Raw genomic sequence first — 24045 nt, 5'->3', positions numbered from 1 at the left:
ATAAAAAATCAGTAAAATCGTGAGACGTGGAATGTTTTTATTGACCGTTTTAAAACAAGTGTTTTCGAAAACCGTAACGAAAATGAAAGAACGCAGATCATGCGAGAACAGCTTGAAGTGGAGTAACTACAGACACTGTGTGAAGTGAGACCAATACTTTAAAACCTCTGAGGAACAACTTAATTTAAAGGAATGCAGTGAATCATAAATTAATTTAAATGCACACATTAAGCCCACACAAACTTTTGGTACTGAACAGGAGCAGCTGGAACCAGAGAACAGAAGAATCTGCATCCATCTTTATGTTGAATAACACCTCAGTGAGGACTTCAGCACTTCATCGCTATCTGCTCTGGTGCTGCACTCATTCAGTATGTACTGTGGTCCAGGTATAAATTCTCTCACAATCTAACTCAACAACTTTTTATAATACAAATGTTACATAGACACTGTAGTTCCATAACATATCTATGAAACAATAACTAAATATTAGACAATTGAAGACATTTGCTATAATTGTGTGTGTGTGTGTGTGTGAGACAATGGCTTGCAGTATGATCTCGGCACAGGGCATAAACACATGTTGTGGATCCTTTTGATAGACAGCTGCAGATTTGCATACATGTAAAAAAAGAACAACTTCGCATTGGAATGATGAGGTAGCAGACATGCGAAGAGCTGGAGATGTGCTGCTCTAGTTTACTTCTTACTTTCTAGAAGCACTCGGACCCTAAAACTGTAAAATGTAACATCAGAGTCTAATGTGTCTGTTTATGTCAGTGAAGTCAAAACCCAATAAGATGAAATTGCATTAGCTTTAACAACTAATAAGCATAGTAAAAGCACTTTTAAGTATTAATATTCATGTCTGTTCAGACTCGTGGCTCCATCTGAAAGGAGCGTGGAGCTGCGCGTTCAGCTGTCGTTGCCGAAGACGGTGTTGAGCTGCTGGGTGACCCTGATGAAGGTGGTCCTGCGGCTCAGCTCCTTCAGTTTGCTCGCCCCAACGTAGGTGCAGGAGGAGCGGACCCCGCCCAGGACGTCTCGTATCGTCACCTCCACCGGGCCTTTGTAAGGGACTTCGACTGTCTTCCCCTCCGACGCTCTGGAGGCGAGAAACACACTGGGGTTATCCTCAGAGACAGTGTCCACTACGCACACCCAAATCAAACGTTTTTGCCTTATATACACCAACATAACTGTGGGGCCCTGACCTGTACTCAGCCACGCCTCCTGCGTGTTTCTGCATCGCCGTGTCGGAGCTCATGCCGTAGAACAGCTTGTATTTCTTGCCGTTTTTCTCAATAACCTCTCCCCCGCTTTCTGAGTGGCCGGCCAGCATACCGCCCAGCATCACGAAGTCCGCACCGGCACCGAAAGCCTTCGAGACGTCTCCTGGGCAAGTGCATCCCCCGTCCTGTGTGAAAAGAGGAGACACGGCGAAACAGAACGTGAGAAGAGTCCCTCTGTTTATCGCAGCAAAAGATAAGGCTGCGCATTCTCAGGGTGAAATGTCTACCAAAGCCACACCGGCTGTGGGAAAAGAAGAGATGAATGAGCAACAGTCTCTATCAGGAGGGAATAGTTCTTGCTCGCCTCGAGTCAGATGAGATGATCGACACCGCTCTCTACCACGAGAAGCGCAAGTAAGCAAATGAGCCTATTTCCCAAAACTATCACATTATTTCTACACAAATCACTGGATGATCAGAGGAGAGAGTCACTCACAGAGATGATGTGGCCCCCCAAGCCATGGGCCGCGTCGGCACACTCGATCACAGCGCTGAGCTGGGGGTACCCCACCCCGGTCTTCTTGCGGGTGGTACACACAGAGCCTGTAGAGGAAGACACAGGGGCAAGAGATGACTTTCTCGCCCTCTTGTTTCTTTCTCCTTTTAAAACAGGAAACTGAATGTGCAGGCATTGTTTGTGCTTTATTTGATCTGTATGTGCCAAATGAATAAAGGGTGACCACATAGCACATACCCATCCAGGAAAGTTACGTGAAAGTTATTTTAAAGTTACTACGAGAAACCTTTTGGCGGCCCCTGTGGACAAAAGCGGTAGTGTTTCCGAGCATCAGAGTCTCTTTCAGTCCTGATTCTGGTTTTTCCCGTGTCCCCCTTTCCTAAAGCGGGCCCAGCAATACGGCCTGGGTCTCCAGCAGCGTAGTGTCTGGTGAACCTGCATGATTTCGCCATTATTTAAATCTATTGGCACGGATGACAACCATTTAGAAAAATGATATAGAAATAAACAATCTTCTCGCTGATTGTCTCGTTTACTTACGAAGGTGACACAGACTGTTTCCTAACCAGCGAAAAGTTCCTCGTACTAACTTTAATATAATATAAATAACATGTAGACATAGAAATGTGTTTTTGCAGTTTCACCTGGTCCGATGCCTACTTTGATGATGTCAGCGCCAGCCAGGATCAGCTCCTCTACCATCTCTCCTGTCACCACGTTTCCTGCCTGAGCCAAATAAAAAATCGTCATAAAAAATAGTTTCAATGAACAACCATTCCTTTTTATTTCAGCCCCACACGCGCCGCCGTTTAAAAAGGCAAGACATCTACTGACCATGATAGTGTGAGAGAGGAACTTCGCCCTGACGTCTTTGACGAAGTGAACGAAGTGTTCGGAGTAGCCGTTCGCCACGTCCACACAGATGTACTGCAGCTGTGGCACCGCCGCCAAGATGGCTGAAATCCGGTCAAAGTCGCCCTCCCCGGTCCCCGTGCTGACCGCTACATTCTGAGAGATAAACGGAGAAGAGGAACAATTAAATACTCCCATTAATACACTTCCTGATCCAGAGGAACCATCATAACACTTTGAGTACCTTCAGACAGTCAGGATTCTTTTTTGCAAACTCCACCCAGTCATCCACGGAGTAGTGTTTGTGAACCGTGGTGAAGAGAGTGAACTAGTGCAGGAGAAAAAGAAAAGCAGATTGAAAACAACGTAAAATAATAAGTGATAAGTATACACATCCCGTGTAATGGATAGCTTACCTTGTGCAAAGCCAGGGCCATCTCAAAGGTCCCCACGGTGTCCATGTTTGCGGCGATGATGGGGATCCCCCTGTAGCTGCCCTTGGAGTTCCTGAAAGTGTAGCTCCTCAATAGGTCGACCTGGGAAAGGCAAGAACAATGTGACGTTAGCGTACGAAATACTTTTATGGGCAGCAGGAGCCTGTATTTCGTAGATGCAGGTTTGCTTGAATCCTCTAAATAACTCTAAATGTGTTCACTCAAATAAACTAAAAAGGTTCAGTTCATGGAAACCTCTTCAGTCAGGTTTCATGTGGAGAAGAACCCTCAGCTGTCACACTTACCTCGCTCCTTGACTTGAGTGTGCTTCTCTTTGGACGGAGGAGCACATCCTTGAAGTCCAGCTTGATGTCATTCTCAATGCGGGGCATTTTGGAAACAGGGTGAAATGGAGCACTTGAAATGGCTTTGAATCTGTGAGAGAAAGAGAGAGTGAGATCAGAGCTTAGCGTGAATGCTTGATGCTGGGTCTATTCCTCCCTTCACACACTCACACATGGGCTTCAAATGCCATCAACTACACCAAGCATAGTGTAGGGGTCTGAAATGAACCCGTTAAAGATAAACATCATTCGAAGAGATAAGGCAAAAGTATCCATAACTGTAATTACTACTTGGTGGAGATGTAATAAGGCTATTTATTATGCTCGCTAACAAGCTAGTTACAGCTTGTTAGCGAGCTAGCAGATTGAAAATCCGTAAAAAATGCTGCTGACAGTGCTATTCACTATGCTATTCACCCTAAACGATGTCAAACTTCAAGGTTAGCAATGCTAAAAGTGTCAAATGTCAATCAACTTGATGCACGCTAGCATTCCAGGCCGTTACCTAAGCACACTTCTTCAGAAGCACACTTCTTCATTAGTCAGCGAATGAGTTGTCTTTTAGATTTAACAATAATAAAGTATTTACCTACAGGAAAGTCTGGGTGATTCGGTCCGTGCGGCTGGTTTTCTCATCCGCGGTGTGCGGGGGAAGCTTTATGGGGGCGGACACCAACTGACAGCCAACTTGTAGTTTGTAAGGGGCTTTAGCTAGTAGGTGGTGGGCAGGGAAAAACTACAAAAAGGCAAGGCTTGCTTTACGCCACGTCGCACTGGTGTCACAAAGGGTTGTTTATTATTGCTATTCAGGAAATACATTTTGTGTTGTGTTGTGGACGATAATGTAAGATATTTTAGGGGAAATTGTTGTGCTTCTTCGACGGGGAAAATGAAGCAAAGTCGGAAACGGTCCGAAATCAACATGAAGCGGAACCTTTCACACATACACACACGAGGGTACGGAGGGATCGGCTGAGACACACAGGAAACAACCGTTACATTTTGGAAGGGAATGAATATCAAGTTTCCTCACAGAAATCTCGTGTTGTTGTTATCACTGTCGTACAATAACGTTCCCGCTCCACTTCGTTTGATAAAGACAAGGCAGCAAAGATGCTGATTAAAGTCAAGGTGAGGCAAAGCGAGTGTTAAATATTTTAATAGTTGTTCATACCGAGTTGTGTACAGTCTCCTAATTTGCTCAACAATAACCTGACATTTTTTTTTTAAATATCAGACACTCACAGGCAAAGAGATTGAGATTGACATCGAGCCCACAGACAAGGTATATAATCATCTGTTATTTGCTCATATGTTCTGTATATGCTGCTAATTAAACGTGTTATTCAGTGTGTGTTAATGGTTTACATACATTTACCTCCAGGTGGAGCGGATTAAAGAAAGGGTGGAGGAGAAAGAAGGGATCCCTCCGCAGCAGCAGAGGTTGATCTACAGTGGAAAACAGATGTAAGGATAAGATGCACTATATACACATCACAAGACTAACAATGAAGTCATCCACAAGTGTTGTGTGTGTATCTAAAGCACGATAAAGAGAGAGAGAGACAGACAGACAGAGAGAGGAAGAGAGAGGAAGAGACAGACAGAGAGAGAGAGACAGACAGAGAGGGAGAGAGACAGAGAGATAGAGAGAGAGAGAGAGAAAGTGTCTAAAAACAATTAAAAACACATCATTGAGCCACACTGTTGTATTGGCTGACATCTCCCTTCAGTACGTTTGTTTTGAGTCCATTCCACATATTGTCACCATACTGGCGGCTGAAAATAGTCCCAAACAAATGCACTATTTACTCCGTCTAGTTTTAATAATGTTTGTTTCAGACCACACAGCATCACGTCTTTATTTAAAAACTACATATCCAGGACCCGTTATTAAAGATTCCTATCTTTGTTTGGATGTTTTTTTGTCTCTGTTCCCAGGAACGATGAGAAAACCGCAGCGGACTATAAAATCCAGGGAGGCTCTGTCCTCCATCTGGTGCTCGCTCTGCGAGGAGGACGGGGGCTCCACCCTCCAAGAAGCCGACACTCCAAGTCTGCGTTGTAGCCGCCGCTTGAACTCACGCCTCGGCTTTTATTTCCGCGACGCCTACACTAAGAGGACACGCCGAGGACGCGCAGCAGTGTGTTTGCGGAGTCACCTGGCGGCATCGTAGGCAAGAGACGGAGTTAGATCAGGTTCTACTGGTGTTGGCCACAAACGCTCCCCCCTACTGTAACGTTGGCATGGTCGAGACACACAAGTGATGAGATAATTGTAGCGTAACGACACGTCAGGGAGACCCATCCTTGGATTACAGTATTTGCATTCAGTGTGACACAAACTATCTAATGAGTGAAAACTATAAGTGAAGGAAAAAGCTGCCACCGCTGCTGATTCTTAATCATGTAGCACAGAGTTTGCAGTGTGTACATGATGGACCGATGCTGTGGATTAGTTTGTCTGTACAATAAACTTACGTTGATGCTTAAAATGTCTCACTTTCCGTTCACCATTCTGTGTTCTTCATAAAGAATTTTAACATTTTTCAAAACAGCTGTACAAAGGAGAGGTTGAAAATTCTAATATTCTTTTATTCTGGGCACACACTCGCCACCAATATGTACATTTACATTTTTTTTTACACCAAAAAAAAGACTTAAGTTTGAGAGATATTTCAGTCAAAATGATTTAGAAATAACATTGTTATCAGGCAGTGTGTTGCAGTGCGATGGTGTATTGCTTAGATTATCAGTATACATAGAACAACATAGAAAACTTCATATTTCTACCATGTTGAAGGCCTGTTTTGGTCTGAATTACAGCAAGATGGTGAAGCTCTGAGTCTGCACAGATTACATCGCCGTATCACATAAAGTTGCAGCATTTGATTCATGAGGTGGGAACATTCTCAGGCCTCATTCACGTACAGTAAGAGTTTATGTTGCGCGTTAAGAATTGAGAAAAATAGATGACTGAACGCAGCGAAACGATGGCACAGCGGGATCAAAATAAAGAATATAAATGAGGCCTTGAGTTACAAATTCAAACCTTAGTCAGTGGTTTTTATTTGCTAAGAGACAATATACAGACATCTGTGTGTATACTCTGTAAATACACAATAAACATACAGCCACAAAAACACAATCATTGTACTCGTAAAGACGTCCGAGACACCCTGTTCCCCTTTACAGCTCAACGAAAGAAACCTTACTGGCCCAACTTTAGCGATACTTGATAGTCTGAACGATTCACTTGCCGTCCGTCCTCTTCTCATCTTTTTTTCTGTGTCTCCCGGGGAAATAAATATCCAAAAGCACCAGTACAGACATTTAGCACTAACAGACTGGATTTCAAACAGGCTATCAGTGAGATCTGTTGAGTGTTGGTGGTCTGGAGGTTTTAGGCAGTGTGCTGTGTGTAAACAGAGAGCAGTGGGGATGCCCTGAGACACTGATGGATTATAGAAAGACTTAAGAGTATATGTGTGTTTATGTGTGCAGGAGTGTTGTTTACTATAAGTATAGGTGCATAACTATCACCAGACACACACACACACACAATGGGTTCATTCAGGGGTGCGTGTTCTGTATTTGCTGGTGCCTATTCTAGTGTCTCTTCTAGTGAATTGTATGAATCAAAAAATGATGTAAAGCTCTACATTTCTACAACCTAAATAAAGAACAAAATTATTCAAACACTAGCTAGATGGTAAGCTACAAAAATACTTCTTCTGTAAAACACGTAAGACAATCAATGCCTCGTTTAAAAAAAAAAAAGAAATCAGGCAGGCATTCACGTGTCGGTGTATGGATTTGCACATTAACAATGCGGACGTGGTGGTGAACATCATCATGTCTCGCCTATTTATTCGCTCTAGTTCACATGCCGGACTTGCCGTTTTAACGGGTAAATTACCAGCGTGGTGTTCATACAAGAATCCACTTTCTTGTTTTGCTCCTTCCATAAAACATTTTAAAAACTCCCCCAAAGTATGAGGCATCAGTCATAAACTGAGCCGCATCAGGCGCCCAAATACTTCTTAGGTCTTCTAAATTAAGGCAATTAACAAGAACTGTGAGACATTTACCGGTACTAAGTACAGATCACACATCAGCTGGCAGGTGTACGCCTCCGCAAGAGTAAAAAAAAAGAAAAATAGGCATATGATGTTAAGTAGAAAAAAACAGAACTAAAATCAACATATTAAAAGTAAAATAACAACAAAATACATCAAGTGATACAAACAAATCATCGTAATTACAAAAAAAAAACATGTCGGAGTCACAGTCACCTTCGAAACAACGCCGTACTTAGTGTACTTCACTACATGAAATGACTTGATCGGATTTTCTGCTTTGACAATCAAAATACAAAATTAAAATACCCAAAATACAGCTTTGGTGTGTTGAGTGGATGACAGAGCAACATCCCTTACATGCGTAGCCATGACAGTAGAGTAAGAGTCTTTTGATAAAAAGTAAAAAAAACAAATACGACTACACTAGGAGTGTGCAGGGAGTGTTCTGGAGGAGGAGAAGCAGGATGAAGATGATGAAGAAGAGTAGTCTGTTCAGGCATGTACTGAGAAGGCGCTAACCTTTCTTTATTGCACTTTTGAAAGAAAGCTTTGAGGTCGTATTACTCAAAATATCTCCCGCTGTATTTGGCACAGAAATTATTGATTTGATACAAAACCAAACAAAAAGTATTTAAGACAAAGTGTAAATAGACTACAAACTGTGGTGTACTGTATGTTCGCTGCATGTGTGTTTGTGTGTGTGTGCACACCCGTGTGTGTCTGCATATGTCTGTTTATTTTGGTGGGCAGGTGGGAGATGGAGACTTTTAGCAGTCCGCTGACTTGTGGTTGTCTCCGTCCTCCTTGGACAGAGGAGACCTGGCCTCCTTCATTTCCTCTCCTTCCTCTCCACTCGCGACGCTCTTACCCATGGCCGGATAAACCACCACGCAGAACTTCTGGCCCAAGTACGTCATCTTATCTGGAAGAAGAGAGTGACAAAGAGCTGTGATTGGCTTTCAAATGACATATTATTTATTAGGACAAATAATTTAAATGTAACCGTGTTTCATACAAACATTTTTTAATCAAGTACTGTGTCAAAGGAATACTTTGCCATTTTTGGAAATACTTGTATTCATTTTCTTGTCAAGAGTTAGATCCATTCTGCTTAGCTTAGCATAAAGACTTGAAGCAGCTAGCTCGGCTAGTTCATAAATATGCTAACAAGAATAGCTTCCCCCTAAAACCACAAATTGTCGTACATGTGAAGGGTCTGAATCTTCTCATCTAACCATTGGCAAGAAATCAATCAAAACATATTTTTTGACCCATTCCGTAGACATATATGATGAATTTGTAGTTTAAATAATAAGAACATTTAACATGACAGCAAACTTACCAACGAAGGCGTCGAAGCACTGTGGCTTGTTGTCCCAGTAGACTCCCAGGAAATAGACGGGGACGCCAGTCAGCATGATGGCCAGGCCGATGCCGCACACCACGGGCTCAGAGTACAGGGAGAAGATGAGCAAGAAGGCCCAGAAGAGGAGGTAAATGACCGGCCAGATGAGGCTGATCTGGAGGAGAGAACACAAACATATTATATGTTATATACATATTATAATTCTACTTTTTGCATCTGTCATTTTCTCTCTATTGTGAATTGTTATATAAACACACCTTGATTGGTCGGTGAATATCGGGCTGTTTAATGCGCAGGACAATCTGCCCGGCGACGGTGACTCCGTAGAAGAGGTAGTTGATGAAGCCCACGTAGTTGATGAGGGTGTACATGTCACTGGTGCACAGCATGAGCAGCGTGGACAGGCACTGAAGGAAGACGAAGAAGGAAAGGACAGTTTGACAGTTTGTCTGCAGCTTTCAGGGTTTATCCGAGTGTCGCGAGAGGAGATGCCATTAAAAGGAGTGTGGCGGCGAGCGAGCTACTCACGGTGAAGAGCAGAGCCGGGATGGGAGTGCAGCGTTTCACATGAATCATGGCCAGCAGACTCGGGAGGTGGCCCTCTCTGGCTCCAGCAAAGAACAACCTGCGAAGGAAAGAAATCATTCAGTTACGGCATATTATATACGATATTAAAGTCTACGGTACATCCACATGTTACATGAGGAAAATGGAAGACTAGAACATGCAATGGAGAGGTCTAAATTTAGAGCACACACCCAGAGAACCACTTCACTACAACGTATATTCATTGCAATAATTAAAAGGTGTGTCTGTCTGCAGTTGGTGCCCACAAAATAGCAGATCCCATATACTGGAAGTTGTGTTCGAGCCAACTTACCGCGAGGAGGTGAAGAGGGATCCGTTGACTCCCCCGAAGGTGGAGAGAGCCACAGAGATGGGCATGATCCACGACATGACTCCCAGCAGCTTCTCCCCAAAGGTCTGGTGACGGAGGAGCGGGAGGATGAAGGTTAGAGGTTGGACGAAAGAGAGGGACAGGAGGCAGACGGTTAGATGCTTATTTCATCACGTGTTCACTACCATCGTGTGGTCCAAAAGCTATCAGTCAACACATCTGACTCACTAGAGGGCGTCATTCTACTACCAAACGTGCGTGTGAAGTCACAGGACCGCCTCGCGTCACGCTCTGAGATACTCACCACGGCAACGGCGTTTGAGGCGAGCAGCTCCTGGGGACTCATGGCCGTGACGTAGGCGATGTTGGCAAAGACGTACACGAAGGTGACGAGGGGGATGGAGATGAAGATGGCGCGAGGAAGGTTCCTGGAGACGAATAGAAACAGCTATGTTACGTAGGGAGGTTGAAGAGATAAAGAGAGGTACGGGGGGGGGTTTAGAGACGGAAATGAAAAATTGTACCTTAGGGGAGGTGCATTAACGGATACCAAGGTTATTAAAACGTGGGATTGTTAAAAAGACAGAAAATTCAGAGGAAATGAAGAAATAAAACCATGAAATTATACCGGAATGTTTTTCTAGGTCAGTGGCCTGAATGATGGCGAAAAATGCTGCTAATCACCGAATAAAGCTTTAAAACCAGCCGATCCTACAGCGAGGAGCCATTCTGTCCTGTGGGAAGGTGGTTTTATATGTAAAATATGACCGTAGATAGGAGAACCAGTATAAAGCGTCTTACACATAAGGGTCCACCAGCTCCTCTGTGACGTAGTTGAGGAAGTTCCACCCTCCGTAGGCGAAGGAGCCTTGTAGGAAGGCTAAGGCTATCAAACCCACGTCGTACTCCTGGAAGGGCTCGAAGGCGTTGGCTGGCTCCAGCCAGTAGTACTCTCCTACATGTGGAGAAGATAATGCAAAAGATAAGGGGACATTTTTAGTTATATAAGATATATATATATATAATATCAGAAAAATACAAGTTTTTAATTTGAGAAAATGTCTAAACCATCCTCGATCTTTAGGGATCTTCTTGCATTCTCCTTCGTCATTACATTTTTTCCTGTAATCCCCCCGTTGAGCCATGTTTTCAGACAGCGTTAAAGTATTTCTACTCTCACATACCGTCCCTCATATATGACCCAAAGCCTCCCATCAAATCAGCCACCGGACTCTTCATATAACTTCAAACGCTCGCACAGAAATCCCCATTCGGTTGTTTCAGGGGCCCTACTCTCCGTGGCCCCCTTGTAATAACCGGCCCTCGGCCGTGTTGTGACAGCAAACCCACACAGGCGTGCTGATATTAGCAATGTGAGTTTTAACCAAAAAAGGGGGCCCCAGAAACTCATTGACCCCTGCGGAGTCCACGGGGAGTCTACACTGTCCCGAGTGACTTAAGATGAACCCGGTGACCGCGAGTGTGTGTGTGTGTGTGTGTGTGTGTGACACCTTCATCCTTTCACACAGAGACACCAGACAAAGGTGGCACAGACTGTGGTCATATGCGGTGAGGTTAGCTTACCCTTGCAGATCTGCACGAGGCCCATGACGATGATGAGGGCGAGGGCCAGCAGCTTGCCGGCGGTGAATACGTCCTGCACTCTGGTGGCCCACCTCACACTGGAGCAGTTCACCCACGTCAGCAGCACTAGATGCACAAACAAAACACAGTAAAACACAGAGTTAATGCTCATTCATTTCACACCGGTTTTCCCTTTGTGCTTCCTCTTATAGGAGGCTTTTAGATTAGTAAAATCCCCTTATTTCACACTGTCTGGCATTATCACATTTGGTATTAGCGTTTTCCAACTCTTTATTCAAGCTCTACAGTGTCGACGCTGTGAGTGAATTTGGTAGATAAAGGTTTATGAGTCGACTGTTGTATTGCTCTCGTAAAGGAACTGTCACTGCATTGTTTGTAGAAGTAAAACTCAGATTGTTTCCAGAGAAGAAGAAGTCAGATCTCAGGTCAGCGAGTGGAGACTAAAAAAGACATTAAAAGCTACACACTCGAACACGTGTGACGTGTCTTAACGTCGTAACACTGTGGCGACTTTTGACTCTGCCATTGCGTTGAACTCTATCCGTTATCTCTTACAGTGCACCTTTTGTCTTGCTCTGCCGAGAGCAACAGGCCACTGGGTTCAGGCCAATAGGGTGTCATTAAGCAATAGCACTGTTTGACTCCGTGGGATTAAGCTCATCACGTTAAATAACTCCGAGCTGAGCTGCCACTGCAGGCGAACTACGGCAGATGCACATGAGCAGACATGCAGCGATACTGTAGATGTGTGTGTGTGTGTGTTGGGTTCAAATACAGTGACAGGTGTAGAGAGTGGGTTTGTTTGCAGCTCTTGCAGAGATGTTTGTGGGGTTTTTTAGGTTGGCGGTGGGGTTGAATTAAACTTCCTGCACGTTACTACAAATTACTACAGCAGACAGAACAACAGTTGCAGTGACGAGAGGAGCCGCAGAGCGGCTGCTGCTTCTGCCCCCACAAAAAAACAGGAAATGAGAAACCGAACTAAAATAAAAACTGTTGCCGCCCTGAATAATAAATAGAACTTAACCCTCTAAAGTTAGTAGTACACAACGTTTGTTTTTGGAACTAGATGATCACACTGCAGCACAGCACCAACACATGTGTTCCCCCGCTACTCCCCTATTCGCTGACTGACAGGCTGCGAGTAAACACCTGGAGCCGGACACATTCTCCAAAACACGGAGCCGAGGGGCCGCTCAGCTGTCCCGTAAGCTGAGTATACAAAATGTGTGTATGGAAACTTGCTGAGTTAACCACGGGCCTGCTGGAAAACATGACCCTGCACTCTGCCACCTGCGGGAAGAGACGGACCCCAGGGAGATATCCCCCCCCCCCCCCCCCCCCCCTTTGTATGTTTTTGAAATGGTACACCTTGAAAAACTGTTATGAGTTATGAATGCTAGCAGCTCTCGTCAGAACTAGACACATTTAGCTTCAGGCGTTTCTTAGAAGTGCGACAACAAAGACAGGTAACTGTAGGTCAGTCTGTCTAGTCCGAACACACAAAGCTCTGCCAAGGGTTGTACTTTCTTGTAGATTTGTTGTAACGTCCGCCAAAGAGGTTGCCTGTCAACAGAAGTGAAGTGACGCTTAAGGAACTGTTTTCTTGGCGTAGACTTGACCAGATAGCTGCACCATTTGTCCAGACTTTGAGTTTTTCAGTCCTGTACTTAGGTAGGGAAACACCTAACCTCATTGCATAATGTACAGTAACTGCAGATGAAATCTCTTTAAACGCTTTTTGAGATATCCACTGCTTAAGTTAAGGGCCGACGCAGCTTCTTCAGCAGTGGATCTCTGGCTGCACTGAGTACAAACGCGTGTGTGTGTTATTGTGCGTGCCTTTGTGAAGTGAGATTTCCACGTTGTCAAGCCAAACAGGGCAGCCGGCTGAGCGCATCTGCCGGTGGACAGCATGTCACAGTACGTGCCTTCCAAGTCGAGGAGAAAAACAACAGCCTTGGCACACACACACAGACACACTCTTCTCCAGTGTCTCTCTATCTGGAGGCTGCCTGCAGTATTTGGCCCGTGTGTGCGAACTTTGTTGAGGGACTCAAATCAACAACCGTCATGTCCGCCGCAACACATTCATCCATTTGTCTTCCCAGAGTCACTGCCCGGTGCTACACTCCTCGAGCGTAATAGATGACCTCTGACTGAGGGTTAAATAACGAAAGAGCTTCAGACAAAGAAAGGGGGAGAAACTGGGACATGAAGTGGATAAATCAAGTCTTAATTCAGCCAATTTGTGACTGCTTTTAAATAACTTGCAAATTAAAGACAGCTTTGATGATGTAACTGAAACCAACAAAGTGAATACTGCTGCAGTGGAACATGTGATTTAATGTTAAATATACTGCACTACACAGTATGAGCTACTGGTGTCTCAACCCTCAATGTATAAATGTCTGTGTTTACAGTTACAGGACAGATCAGGACAATCTTTGATTTACTGGCAGTTTTCTTTCAACATCTGGGCCTGTCCCAACAAGCACCCTCAAAACAGAACAGCTCTACTTCTTTAGGCTATCTGCACTCTCTCGTCTCTACATAATCAACACTGAATCTGTGTGGAGTCAGAGCTGTCAGCTGGTTCACCAGGAATCTGTGTTCTTGAAGGAGAAAGAGTTTTGTTTGTAAAACGTTTCGGTCTTTTTCACTTTTAATTCCTTCTACCTCAAACAGAGTGTTTTCACGTCATGTGGAGTTAAGCAACATTTAAGTCAAAGACCGGTTTGTCTTAAGGGAAACACTGTTGAGGAGAAAATATTTTAAATAACAGAGAGCTTAACTTTCTGTTAAAAGATTGTTCTAATTCACCACGGCTGATGCACACAGCTCACCACCGATACCAGCCACACAGGTATTGTCCTGCACGCAACAACAGCCGCAAAGTGTTTGTGTGCAAACATCTGTATTCACTCACAGAGGCAGACAGCGGCCAGCAGACGCAGGCCACTCTCCGGCGGGAAGCAGGTGGGGAACAGAGGCTGCAGGACGTAGTTGGAAAACGTCAGCGCGATCACGGCCTGGTTGGTCGGGTAGATCACGAGCACGGCGATCCACAGACGCAGGAACCTGAGCAGAACAGGGGTTACAAACGGTTACAAACACAGAGGCATGGGAGACGCAGCGGGGTGTCCGGAGCACACACGGGTGGGGGGTAAGCAGGAGGAAACACATCACAAAGGCACATGGCACACATACATCCTTCCATTTACTGAGTCCCATTCAAAGCAGGTTATTTCAGGTGGAAGACTCGATATGCTTGACCTCTCATAGCATCAACCAAATCCACTGTCGCCTGGCTTTTCAAATTGAATATCTTTGTAGTTTTGTCAGCAAATGAAACTATTTGAAGACGTCCCCTAGGAACCATGGTGGGCACTTTTAGCTATTTTGTGAGATTCTACAGGCAAAGCAAGTCGAAAAACAGTCGACAAAGGAAGACAGTACAATTAATAATCCCTTATAGCTGTCACCGCAGAGCAAATTGAGCAAATTCCAGTGTAGCGGCTAAGTGAGGTGAATAATGCAGCCTTTAAAACCGCGATCAGCCTGTTTAACTAGTTGTTGTCCCGGAGTGACCCACATGGCAGAACGTGACTAGTGTTAGTGTGTTCACTGTGTTACAAACTGACAGCATGAGTCGCACTACACTGAGGCGCGCCCTGTCAATAGTGACACAGATTTGTCACTGGAGCTTCACCGGGGGGGGGGGAGTGGAGGGTGAGATGAGATGAAGGGTGAGGGTTTAGCTGAATGTAGCAGGAGAAACCGGACGAATGTTTTTTTTCCATGGAATTCCCTGAAAGCTTAAAGAGGGATCATTACACCTGACTGCGTTAACGGGATTGTGTCTCACCGGAATGTGTGTGTGTGTGTGTGTGTGTGTTTAATGTAAATCTGTGTGTTCAAATGCTGAAACCTCTGTGTGTAGACACCAGGGGGTGAAAGTAACATTTAGTCAAGTAATCTCTTTTTCATTTTCGCTAGTTTTACTGTATATTTCATACAACCTTACACAGCTGTAGGCACTTGGTAGATTGGGTGTCGTATGCTTAACATGCATGAGATTACATAATGCACTGCTGTAGATTAAACAAAGCTAAAACTCTACAAAAAGTATCGTAGTGGACAAACAATCAAATGCACCTTGCAGGTTAATGTATCAATAAATGATAACACTTGATACTTCATCACATATGGCTGATGATCATTTATTATTTAAATATTCTAATAGGATTTTGTGGTATAAGTCCATTTTATTTATCTCACAGTCGCGACTCCCTCCTGTGGCTTCTATAGTAGTCTATATTCTGCATACTATGGGTGTATCACAACCCTCATTAGGTCATATGAGGTCCACAGACACAGGTCCGACATAACAAAGAGCCTTTGTACTTGAAACGTCGTCCGTTCAAGTCGCGTCTGAGCGTACGACGTTACGAGCTCTTTCCCCTTCTTCTACGAGCTCGCCTTCGAAACCAGCTGCGACAAGCTGATGTGAGTATTTCCGTTACTGCGGTCCTCGACTTACACAATAAACACGCACATAGGGATGAAAAGGAGCAGGACAACAAAAACAAACACCGCTTGAACACGGTTTATTTATCCTGTGACAGCGGGCACAGGGAAGCGGTGCGGCCCCCGACACTTCAAACCCAAAAGTTCATTGATGTGTATTGATAGCTACTGTAGAAAGGGATAGAAACAATCATTGGCTGTTTTGTCTGGTTGAATTCCTCTCCCAAAAGACCCTGATAATATGTATCCTTGTGTTGAAAAAAAAACAATGGTCTAATCTGTGTTTACCGTCTGGGCAAAGGCACAGTGTGTGTTAAATCCACGCTAACAAACGGTATTGTTTTCCTTGGAAATTAAACCAGTGTGGTTCCCAAGCGTGTACTGTGAGCAGTGTTACCTTAAAGCTAACCATTTGTGGATATTTGTGAATCTAGTGCATTTGCTTCAGGTTTGATGTTGTTTATTCGTCTAATTTCTGCACTTGACTACAGACGATAGACATCCTGCTTTTGGACCAAGATGTCTGACCGCCATGAGCAGGCTCATCCACCGGGATGAAGAGAAGAATCTAGTTATGTTGGTATGCTCGCCTAAATCCATGTCAAATTAACTTTAATTGTTTGGGAGGCCCCTTCTTCAAAGAAAACGGGGCCACATACTTAATAGACATCACTGTCGACCTGGGGCCTTGTATATATCATGAATAAATCCACCATTTGCCTTAAAGTAACTTGTGATTATTGTGAAAAATAGCATTTCACTTTGGTGTATAAAATGATAATCTAATGACGATAAAGCTTTTTTTTTTTTTTTGCTAAATGAATATAAAACATTTAGAACATTTTGCAACTATGAGTAGATGACTGAATGTCTCACCCGGCCAGCCCTCCGAAGATGTCCTTGACGTAGGAGTAGTCTCCCCCCGACTTGGGGATGGTGACGCCCAGCTCGGCGTAGCACAGCGCCCCGATGGCCGTGATGACGCCCGTGACGATCCAGACGATCAGGGCCATGCCCACGGAGCTGGCGTTCTCCATCACTCCCTTCGGACTGACGAAGATACCTGAGCCGATGATGTTACCTGGTGGAGGGAGGAGAGAGAGAGTGAGGTGTCAGGTTTCAGTGCAGATTGGTTGTTGTCGGCATGGAGAAGCAGCGGGGTTTACGTTTACGAGGTGAAAGCAAAATAGTGTTTTTTATGGTGGTTGCTTTTAGTGCATTCGTGTTTAGAGGCATTCCACCATTTGGACACATTACATCATCGCTGCATCACTGTAGCTCTGGATAAACTGTGTCTAGACAGAGGAAATAACCCAAGAGCCACCTGTTATCGCATAGCATTGAACACGTTGATTGATTAGTGTTTTGGAGCTTGACCCATTTTTGGGAAATAATAATCAGGACCTCTCCGGATCTGCTGGACCATTATTTAGTCAATGTGTCTCTTGCAAGACCGCCAGCCTTAGAGTTAGAGGAGAAGATCGTTACCACTCTCACGCCTGTGCATTATGTAAGCAAGAACAGGGAGGAAATTAGCCTAGCTTAGCATAAAGACTGGAAACAGCTACCAACTACCAACCCCTCTAAAGCTCACTGACTGGCTAGTTTTTTCCTTGTTTCTTTCATTCAAACACAAACTGAGACAACAAGACTCTACGAAATCACTGTAAAACCCCAAAATGTCATTTTGACATTCCTGTTTGTGCACTGAAATAAACTAATGGGATACAACATGTTAATGAGAGACCGCTAGTTGCACAGTTTGAACGGCTGAGATGAAGCAGCGGAGCCATCAGGCATAATAGGAACCTGTAATCTGCTGACTTTGCACAGAGTTCGGAGGAGATGGAACGAGTCAGAGCGGGGTGAAAGAGTGCAAAGAGGGAGGAGGGGGGATGAGAGGTAGATGCAGGGGGGGGGGGGGGGGGGGAATAATGCCCTGGCAGATTCAATGAGCATCAGAGTGCCAGGTATTTCACACAGGAGCTGAAAGATGGCGGGACGGACGATTTGGGGTTCTGGTGCAACATAAAAGAAGCCGAGATTATCCTCCAATCACATTCAGCTGACCGGGTCGGCTGAGCTTGAAACCCGGCGGGCAATAAAAAGGCGGCGGGGTCAAAAGTTGAAGGTTCGAATCATGACTGGATGATAGGCTGAGATTGCAATTTTACAGTACAAAAGTCAAAGGTGCGAGTGATACCGTCACGTTTTTGCCTGCAGAGTTAAACAAAGTGCGGAGTTTGTGTGGATCATTTTTCCTGCTACAACTGCCAATGAACAAGAACAATGGATCAATTAATAAAACAAATCATCAGATTAGGTTTTTATAACAATAAAAAAACGTCATTAGTTGCAGACAAATGCATTGAAATGTTAATATGGCAAGATCCAGAAAAAGGCTAAAAAGTGTCAGTCTTCACACTGTGAACGTATGCCAAACACATGTCAGCTGAAAGCATGACGGCATACCAATTGGTTCAACTTGAACAGCTTCCATATGCATCCGTGTGAGTGATTAAGGACAGCCGCTCGCTTATGTAACTCCAGTTGCAGGTAGAAGGTAAAAAATGACGACAAACAAACGTCAAACCCCTGATTATGTTGACATCTTTATGGCCACAGAGGTCTTCAGTGCATGACCTGTGACATCTAAGGGGGGGGGGAGTATGCCTTGACTCAGCACTATCCTCACACTCCCTGATGTGCTTAAGGTTTGCAGAGGCAGATAAAGGCAACACGCCGGTGTTCTGGTTTGAACGAGTTCATATAAAGACTTTTATAATCAGGGTGAGCAAACGTGCACGCTTGCACGTTATGTGTTCGTGACATTTGCAGCCGCGCGGGACGTGCTGACTGTGTGGAATATCTTTAGGTTTCCTGTTCTTGTCGTTGTGGGTTTTTTTTTGTGTTTTTTTTTACATCCTTTAGTCTTAAAAAAAAGAAAAAAGAAAAGGCCAAGAGAGAACATGACATTTTATCACAGGATATTTTCTTTGTTATGGGATTGTCGTTGCACAGAGGAAGAGGCTTGGTCTTTCACATGCTCACATTTCTTAGTTCGATGCCTTCTGACAGCAACAGCCCGAGGCTCCACTTCAGAGGGAGTTACCTAACAGAGCTCCGGGGTTCGTCTTGTTGCATGTCTTTATGTTTCTTATCTGTTTCATGTCGTTAATCTGTCATTCATTCACTCAGGCTGCTATCTAATCAAACAAGCATTTTCATTGTCATCTGTTCATCAATCATCATCAATATAATCATTTGGTCTAAGATGCTCTCAGCCTAAGTGGAGTCCAAACGTGCATGAGAGAATCGAATTGTTGTGTTGTTTGTTTGCCTCCATGACACATGATCGAACGCTGGCGCCAGACGCCAGCAGCAGCAGCAGCAGCAGCAGACTATGAATATTAACAAGCACGTGTGTGTTTGTGCAGCATTATGATATAACCCGAATCAGCCGTCCATAAATCCCTCTTGAGATTAGTTCTTGCATTTCCACCCGGCGTTAAATCTTTGTTCAAACAGCCACCAAGCTGAGGCAACCTGCTGCCTGGCCCTCAGCCAGGCCGTGCAGACCCCGCAGGCCCTGAGTGCACGCATGTGTGTGAGTTATTATTCCACCAAATCAATCTCCAACACCGAGGCAATTCCCGAGAAAGAGGAGGGTTCGCCGTCATCGTTACTTCTGCCAACTCAGGGTTTAAAGGACATAAAGCTACTGCGATGGCATAGAGCTGAGCGCACGCGTTTAATCAAAGTGATGTGAAATTTGTGCAGCAATTCAATTATGAAACACACTATAGCTCAGACATCGCTAAGCCAGGCGAGCTAATAAAAACAGCATTATCGGGGCAGGGCCTTCTTCCAAGTGGCCAAAAGTGCACTTCTAATCCCAATTCCTGGTTTTGCACGTTTCTGGATTCATGTGTGTGTTTGTGTGTTTGTGTGTGTGTGTGTGTGTGAGGGCTGAATGTCTGTACTGTACAATAGGCCATAAAACCCGTTTGATGTCCTCGTGTGCTCGGCCCCTTTTTCATGGAAACCCAGCGGGGCATGTTCACCACGAGAAGATCAGACGAGTCACCTGACTGCGCTGAACATGAGCATGAATGAGTGACTTGGTCAAGGACAAAAGGAGCTGCCAGGAACAGTCTGGTGACTACACGGCGAGGCGTATGGACTCTGGACGGCCGTAAAGTAATCCCCTGAAATGGCATGAGTGGCTTACCGCTGCCAACCTGTTTCTTTACAGTGGGCTGATGAATGGAGAGTGACAATAAAAGGTTGTATCAGTTGTGTTATCTACGTGTTGCTGTATAGATATGCTCAGGTGCGGGGTATCAGAGAAAGGGTGTTGGCGGCATGCACAGGGACTCCTTTGTAGTTTGTGATTTCAACATTTGAAGATAATTTAATAATCTGTCTGCAATCATCTCAGAGCGTGATCTGAGAGGACGACATTATTCCATCAAGAAAAAATGTGTGTAAGTTGAGTTTGAAGTTGGTTTGGCTTTACTTTTGTGTTACTCTGAGCAGAAATTAAAAAAATATAAGCTGAAAAGTTACAAAGTGAGAAAGATCAAAACACTTTCAAAGTTGCTCTTCATCCCTCTCTCTCACTAACTCTCCCTTCTGTCCTCCCATTGCCATAGAAACGCAAGATCGAATGAGTCACCCCCCTCTCCTCCCCTCCCCTCCCTCCCTCTACTCTTCCTCCTGTCAAGGTCAGACCGCACCCACCCACCTTGTCAACCTGTGCCATATTTCGTCCCTTGTATCGATCTACCTGTGGTCTGATGGCTTTATCTGGTGCTTGTTTGTGGTACTGAATGATTTATGACCTTTGATCGGCCTCCGTACGGCCCCGCTGCTGCATCTGTGTCGTTTACCCCCCCATTGTTATAAAGATAAGGTAATGAATGTTACGTTTGATTGCTAGGCGCATGTCCACGTGTCCTTGAGCAAGACCCTTAACCCCAAAACTGCTCCTGTAGCTGCCTACGGTGTGATAGCATCTGAATTGTAAGTCGCTTTGGATAAAGGCGTCTGCTAAATGACTGTAATGCAATGATTGATTTATGATTTATCTAGTTAATTTTAAATTGAGTTCAACAGTAATAGCATTGTATAAAGTAGAGATACTTTGATATAGTGATTCACTACTACATCCCAAATAACCCTGATGACATCAGCAGAGTGCACTTTTGAAGTTTGAAGTCTGACTTAAATATTTTGTATTTTATGTCAAATCATGTGAGTCACGTGAGGCAAACATGTCTGTATGGGCCTAATCCTCTCATCGGGGATGAATGAGGGTGACGACATCATCATCACTGGCCAGGCTACAAAGAAATGATGACTTCAGAGGACTGACTCAAGACTGCAGCTACATTTGAACAAACTACTGTCTGTGTAAATGTGGGCGTGGTAATATCACACCCACACGGTTATCATAAACTCCTCTTTGAATGAAGCAATCTGATCCCAGTGCAGCTTTCATGATCCCGTTAAAAAAAAGGCCTATACACTAAAACAAAGCACACACTTCCTATCCTCCCTATTTGTAATGTTCCCACTCTTACACACTTATTATAGGATACTTTCTCAGACGCGCAAAATCAACTGCAGGCTGTTAAAACACAATCTGGGGTGCACTAAAGAGGGAGCGCATTAGACAACTGGTCGCAACACATGGCAGGTTCAGCTCTAAACGAAAGTAACACACACACACACACACGCACACACACACACACACTCACCAACAATGATTCCGCAGGCGCTCACAAGCCCGATTTCCTTCTTGAGCGCCACTCCGCCTCCCGAGTCCCCCTCGCCGGCAGCATCCTTGGCGGAGCCCGACGTGCTGCTCCGTTGTCTTGCGCCGTCCGTCATTGTTGATGGCTGGACTTTTTTTTTATTTGGAGGAGGTTATGTGTTTAATCTTAGTTCACGCCACACGGAGCCTGAAGCTGCCCGTGCGCTCGTCTCGCCCTGAGTCTCCTGTGTGCGCACGAACACCGAGACGTGCCGCACTTATCTGATGAGGAAAGTTTGTGCGCTGTCAGCAACCTGTGACACTGAACGAATCAAGCAAAAATATATGCACACCAAAAAAGAAATAAATACAAATGAATAAATAAATAGGTGCAGGCCGTTGGGAAATATTGTGCCAAAAAGCACGTGCCCTTCGGTCACAACGCAGATGACTGACTACAGCTGCAACTGTAACGTTTCCTCAAGGTATGAGCACAGCTGACACCCAACACGCCTTTTTTTGGTGCTCGTCACAGGTGGCGCTACAGGTCTGGTGTCTAAACGCACATCAAGTCCGTCTAGCGAGCAAAAAGCGCATATTCCAGTGTCATTCCTTAAAAAAGTCACGCGAGGAAAATAACTTATTTGTTTCTAATGTAAGCAACGATGGGGGTAAAAACTAAATATCTCAAAAACTACAAAAAGCTCTCACTGCTTCCTTGTTCCAGGTGTGAGCTGGAGAGACAAAAGCATCCTCTCTGCGCAAAACCAGCAGCCGCTCAGGTTCTGCCTCACACACATCCGACCTGTGCTTAGTTTGGACAGGAGAGATTGTATTTGACTTAATATACATGGTCTCCTTCATATTAGTACAGTAGCGCCGCCTCCTTCCCGCCTCCCCCCCCTCCCACCTACTCCAGCGTTGGGCTTGTTTTTCCTCCTTCTTCCTCTCCAGGACCCTCCCATCACCCTCCCAACCATCAGCTGTCCTCCTGCTGCTGCTGCTGCTGCTGCTCTGTGCACCTTCCACATCCATCCATCCCCGAACAAGGCAGCTTATGCATGAAAAACAAAACACTTCCTCTCACCGTCTATACTCACTCACACACACGCAGAGGAGCAGAGGCTCTCGCTCACTCTCACTTATTATTCATGATGCAGCAGAAGTCTATATTTAGCCCCGTCACTACAATGTCACTCTATCTGATGCAAGACTGCTGGTGTGTGTGTGTCTATCCTGTACGCTCACCCACGCTGCTCGTAAGTTGTTTCCTCCCCAAAAATCAAACCGCAACATGCACCTTCAAACTCAAGGCCAGCATGCAGTCAAAAACTGTCTTTTTAGTAAAAGGTTTCACATTTGGTACGAACATCAATAGGAGTATTCATAATTGTGTCTGGTATCGTGGCCTCGCCATTGTTCAATATTGTCTGAAAGCAAGTGTTTAATCCCTGCAGAAGATCCTCAAGTGTGTCCGGCATCATCTTTATTATCCATTGTGTGCTTATCATCCACGCTGTGAGCAACTAAAGCTTCCCAAATGCTTGTTGAACTCAGAAATGATGCAAAAGTAAACTGGTTGAAAACAAAACGCCTCTGACTTCCGTGAATAGCTCCAAAGTGTCTTTCCCTTTAAATTAGGATACACAGCGAAAGAGGATACTTTATTTCCTCATTCTTTACTGAGAGAACAAACAGAAAGCAGGTCAAACAGGCACAGCGTTTATAGCATTAATTACACTTTTTTTGTCATCTTTTGTTTGACTTTAGAACGATAAAACCAGGTAATTAATTGATCAACACTTAGAACAATGTAAACTTGCGTGTATTTATTGTTTACATGCATGTGCGGCCTACTTTAGTCCTTTTGAGTCTGTATTTCTGGAAGATCAGATCCTTCAGAGCACTGGTGTTGTAGATTTTACTCACTATTAGTTTTGTGCTCAAGGCCACACAGATGCTCGCAGGGACCTTGGACCTGAGTCCTTCAGTTAATGTCCAACACATTTTGCTCCATCATCATCTCCTGTGCTTTCATAGGAAACCCCAGATTCACCTGAGAGACCCCGGAGCTTCCTGAACAACTGTTGACCCATGATAGTCAGCGCAGGAACGAAATGCAAGAGTTACATAACATCGGCTTGTAATCTCAACAAAACCAGTGTTGTTCTCTGCTGAGCGGGCAGAACAACAAGGTCACCTGAATCACCTCAACACACTCCGACTACACTGAAACATGCCGGTGCCACTGAGCTGAGCCGTACCCACTCTGACCCAGATTCTTGTCTTTGTCCCGGCACAATTCCAGTCTTTGGAAAGGTTTTGTTTCTGCGGTGCAAAATGATCCTGAATGTACCTGGTCAGTGAAGCAGGAAGGGGTACACACCGCTCACTCACAGTGCACGTGCTGGAACAGGTACGTGGGCC

The 24045-nt window shown here is 44.7% G+C and overlaps 3 protein-coding genes across 4 annotated transcripts; 1 reads left to right on the top strand and 2 right to left on the bottom strand.

The window, feature by feature from the left end:
• Window positions 1-17: 17 nt before the first annotated feature.
• gmpr2 (guanosine monophosphate reductase 2) lies at window positions 18-4015 on the bottom strand. Of its 2 annotated transcripts, none has more exons than XM_079185081.1 (9): window positions 3973-4015; window positions 3341-3470; window positions 3018-3137; window positions 2846-2929; window positions 2584-2757; window positions 2394-2475; window positions 1729-1835; window positions 1215-1417; window positions 18-1105 (listed from the first exon to the last, which is right to left on the bottom strand). In XM_079185081.1, the coding sequence occupies exons 2-9, from the start codon at window positions 3425-3427 to the stop codon at window positions 916-918; spliced, it is 1047 nt and encodes a 348-aa protein (XP_079041207.1). In that variant the 5' UTR covers window positions 3428-3470; window positions 3973-4015; the 3' UTR covers window positions 18-915. The 2 variants fall into 2 exon arrangements, with proteins under 2 accessions (XP_079041207.1, XP_079041208.1); XM_079185082.1 differs by having other exon boundaries at window positions 3969-4006.
• Window positions 4016-4373: 358 nt separating this feature from the next.
• Window positions 4374-5868, top strand: nedd8 (NEDD8 ubiquitin like modifier). The gene is made up of 4 exons (XM_079185088.1): window positions 4374-4510; window positions 4617-4664; window positions 4764-4846; window positions 5321-5868. Exons 1-4 carry the CDS (start codon window positions 4493-4495, stop codon window positions 5445-5447), a joined length of 276 nt encoding a protein of 91 aa, XP_079041214.1. The 5' UTR covers window positions 4374-4492; the 3' UTR covers window positions 5448-5868.
• A 556-nt stretch (window positions 5869-6424) lies between these two features.
• slc7a8a (solute carrier family 7 member 8a) lies at window positions 6425-22205 on the bottom strand. Its single transcript, XM_079185079.1, has 11 exons — window positions 21623-22205; window positions 16737-16941; window positions 14260-14411; window positions 11310-11435; window positions 10527-10680; window positions 10030-10153; window positions 9708-9811; window positions 9356-9452; window positions 9085-9234; window positions 8804-8981; window positions 6425-8383 (listed from the first exon to the last, which is right to left on the bottom strand). The coding sequence occupies exons 1-11, from the start codon at window positions 21753-21755 to the stop codon at window positions 8229-8231; spliced, it is 1578 nt and encodes a 525-aa protein (XP_079041205.1). The 5' UTR covers window positions 21756-22205; the 3' UTR covers window positions 6425-8228.
• Between the last annotated feature and the right edge of the window lie 1840 nt (window positions 22206-24045).

This window comes from Pholis gunnellus (genome assembly GCF_910591455.1).
Source record: "Pholis gunnellus genome assembly, chromosome: 23".
Classification (NCBI taxonomy): Eukaryota; Metazoa; Chordata; class Actinopteri; order Perciformes; family Pholidae; genus Pholis; species Pholis gunnellus.
This window is presented reverse-complemented; position numbering and strand designations above follow the sequence as displayed.

Bases quoted from the DNA above. Each gene is read 5' to 3' on its own strand.
- gmpr2 (XM_079185081.1), bottom strand. From the start codon at position 3,427: ATGCCCCGCATTGAGAATGACATCAAGCTGGACTTCAAGGATGTGCTC. The intron at 3,138-3,340 runs GTAAGTGTGACA...TGCCTTTCCCAG, and splicing joins CACTCAAGTCAAGGAGCGAG to GTCGACCTATTGAGGAGCTA. The intron at 1,836-2,393 runs GTGAAACTGCAA...CTTCCTCTACAG, and splicing joins CAAAGTAGGCATCGGACCAG to GCTCTGTGTGTACCACCCGC.
- nedd8 (XM_079185088.1), top strand. The intron at 4,665-4,763 runs GTATATAATCAT...ATTTACCTCCAG, and splicing joins ACATCGAGCCCACAGACAAG to GTGGAGCGGATTAAAGAAAG. The intron at 4,847-5,320 runs GTAAGGATAAGA...CTCTGTTCCCAG, and splicing joins ATCTACAGTGGAAAACAGAT to GAACGATGAGAAAACCGCAG.
- slc7a8a (XM_079185079.1), bottom strand. From the start codon at position 21,755: ATGACGGACGGCGCAAGACAACGGAGCAGCACGTCGGGCTCCGCCAAG. The intron at 10,681-11,309 runs GTAAGCTAACCT...CTCCACATGTAG, and splicing joins CCTCGTGCAGATCTGCAAGG to GAGAGTACTACTGGCTGGAG. The intron at 10,154-10,526 runs GTAAGACGCTTT...ATTCGTCTCCAG, and splicing joins GAGCTGGTGGACCCTTATGT to GAACCTTCCTCGCGCCATCT.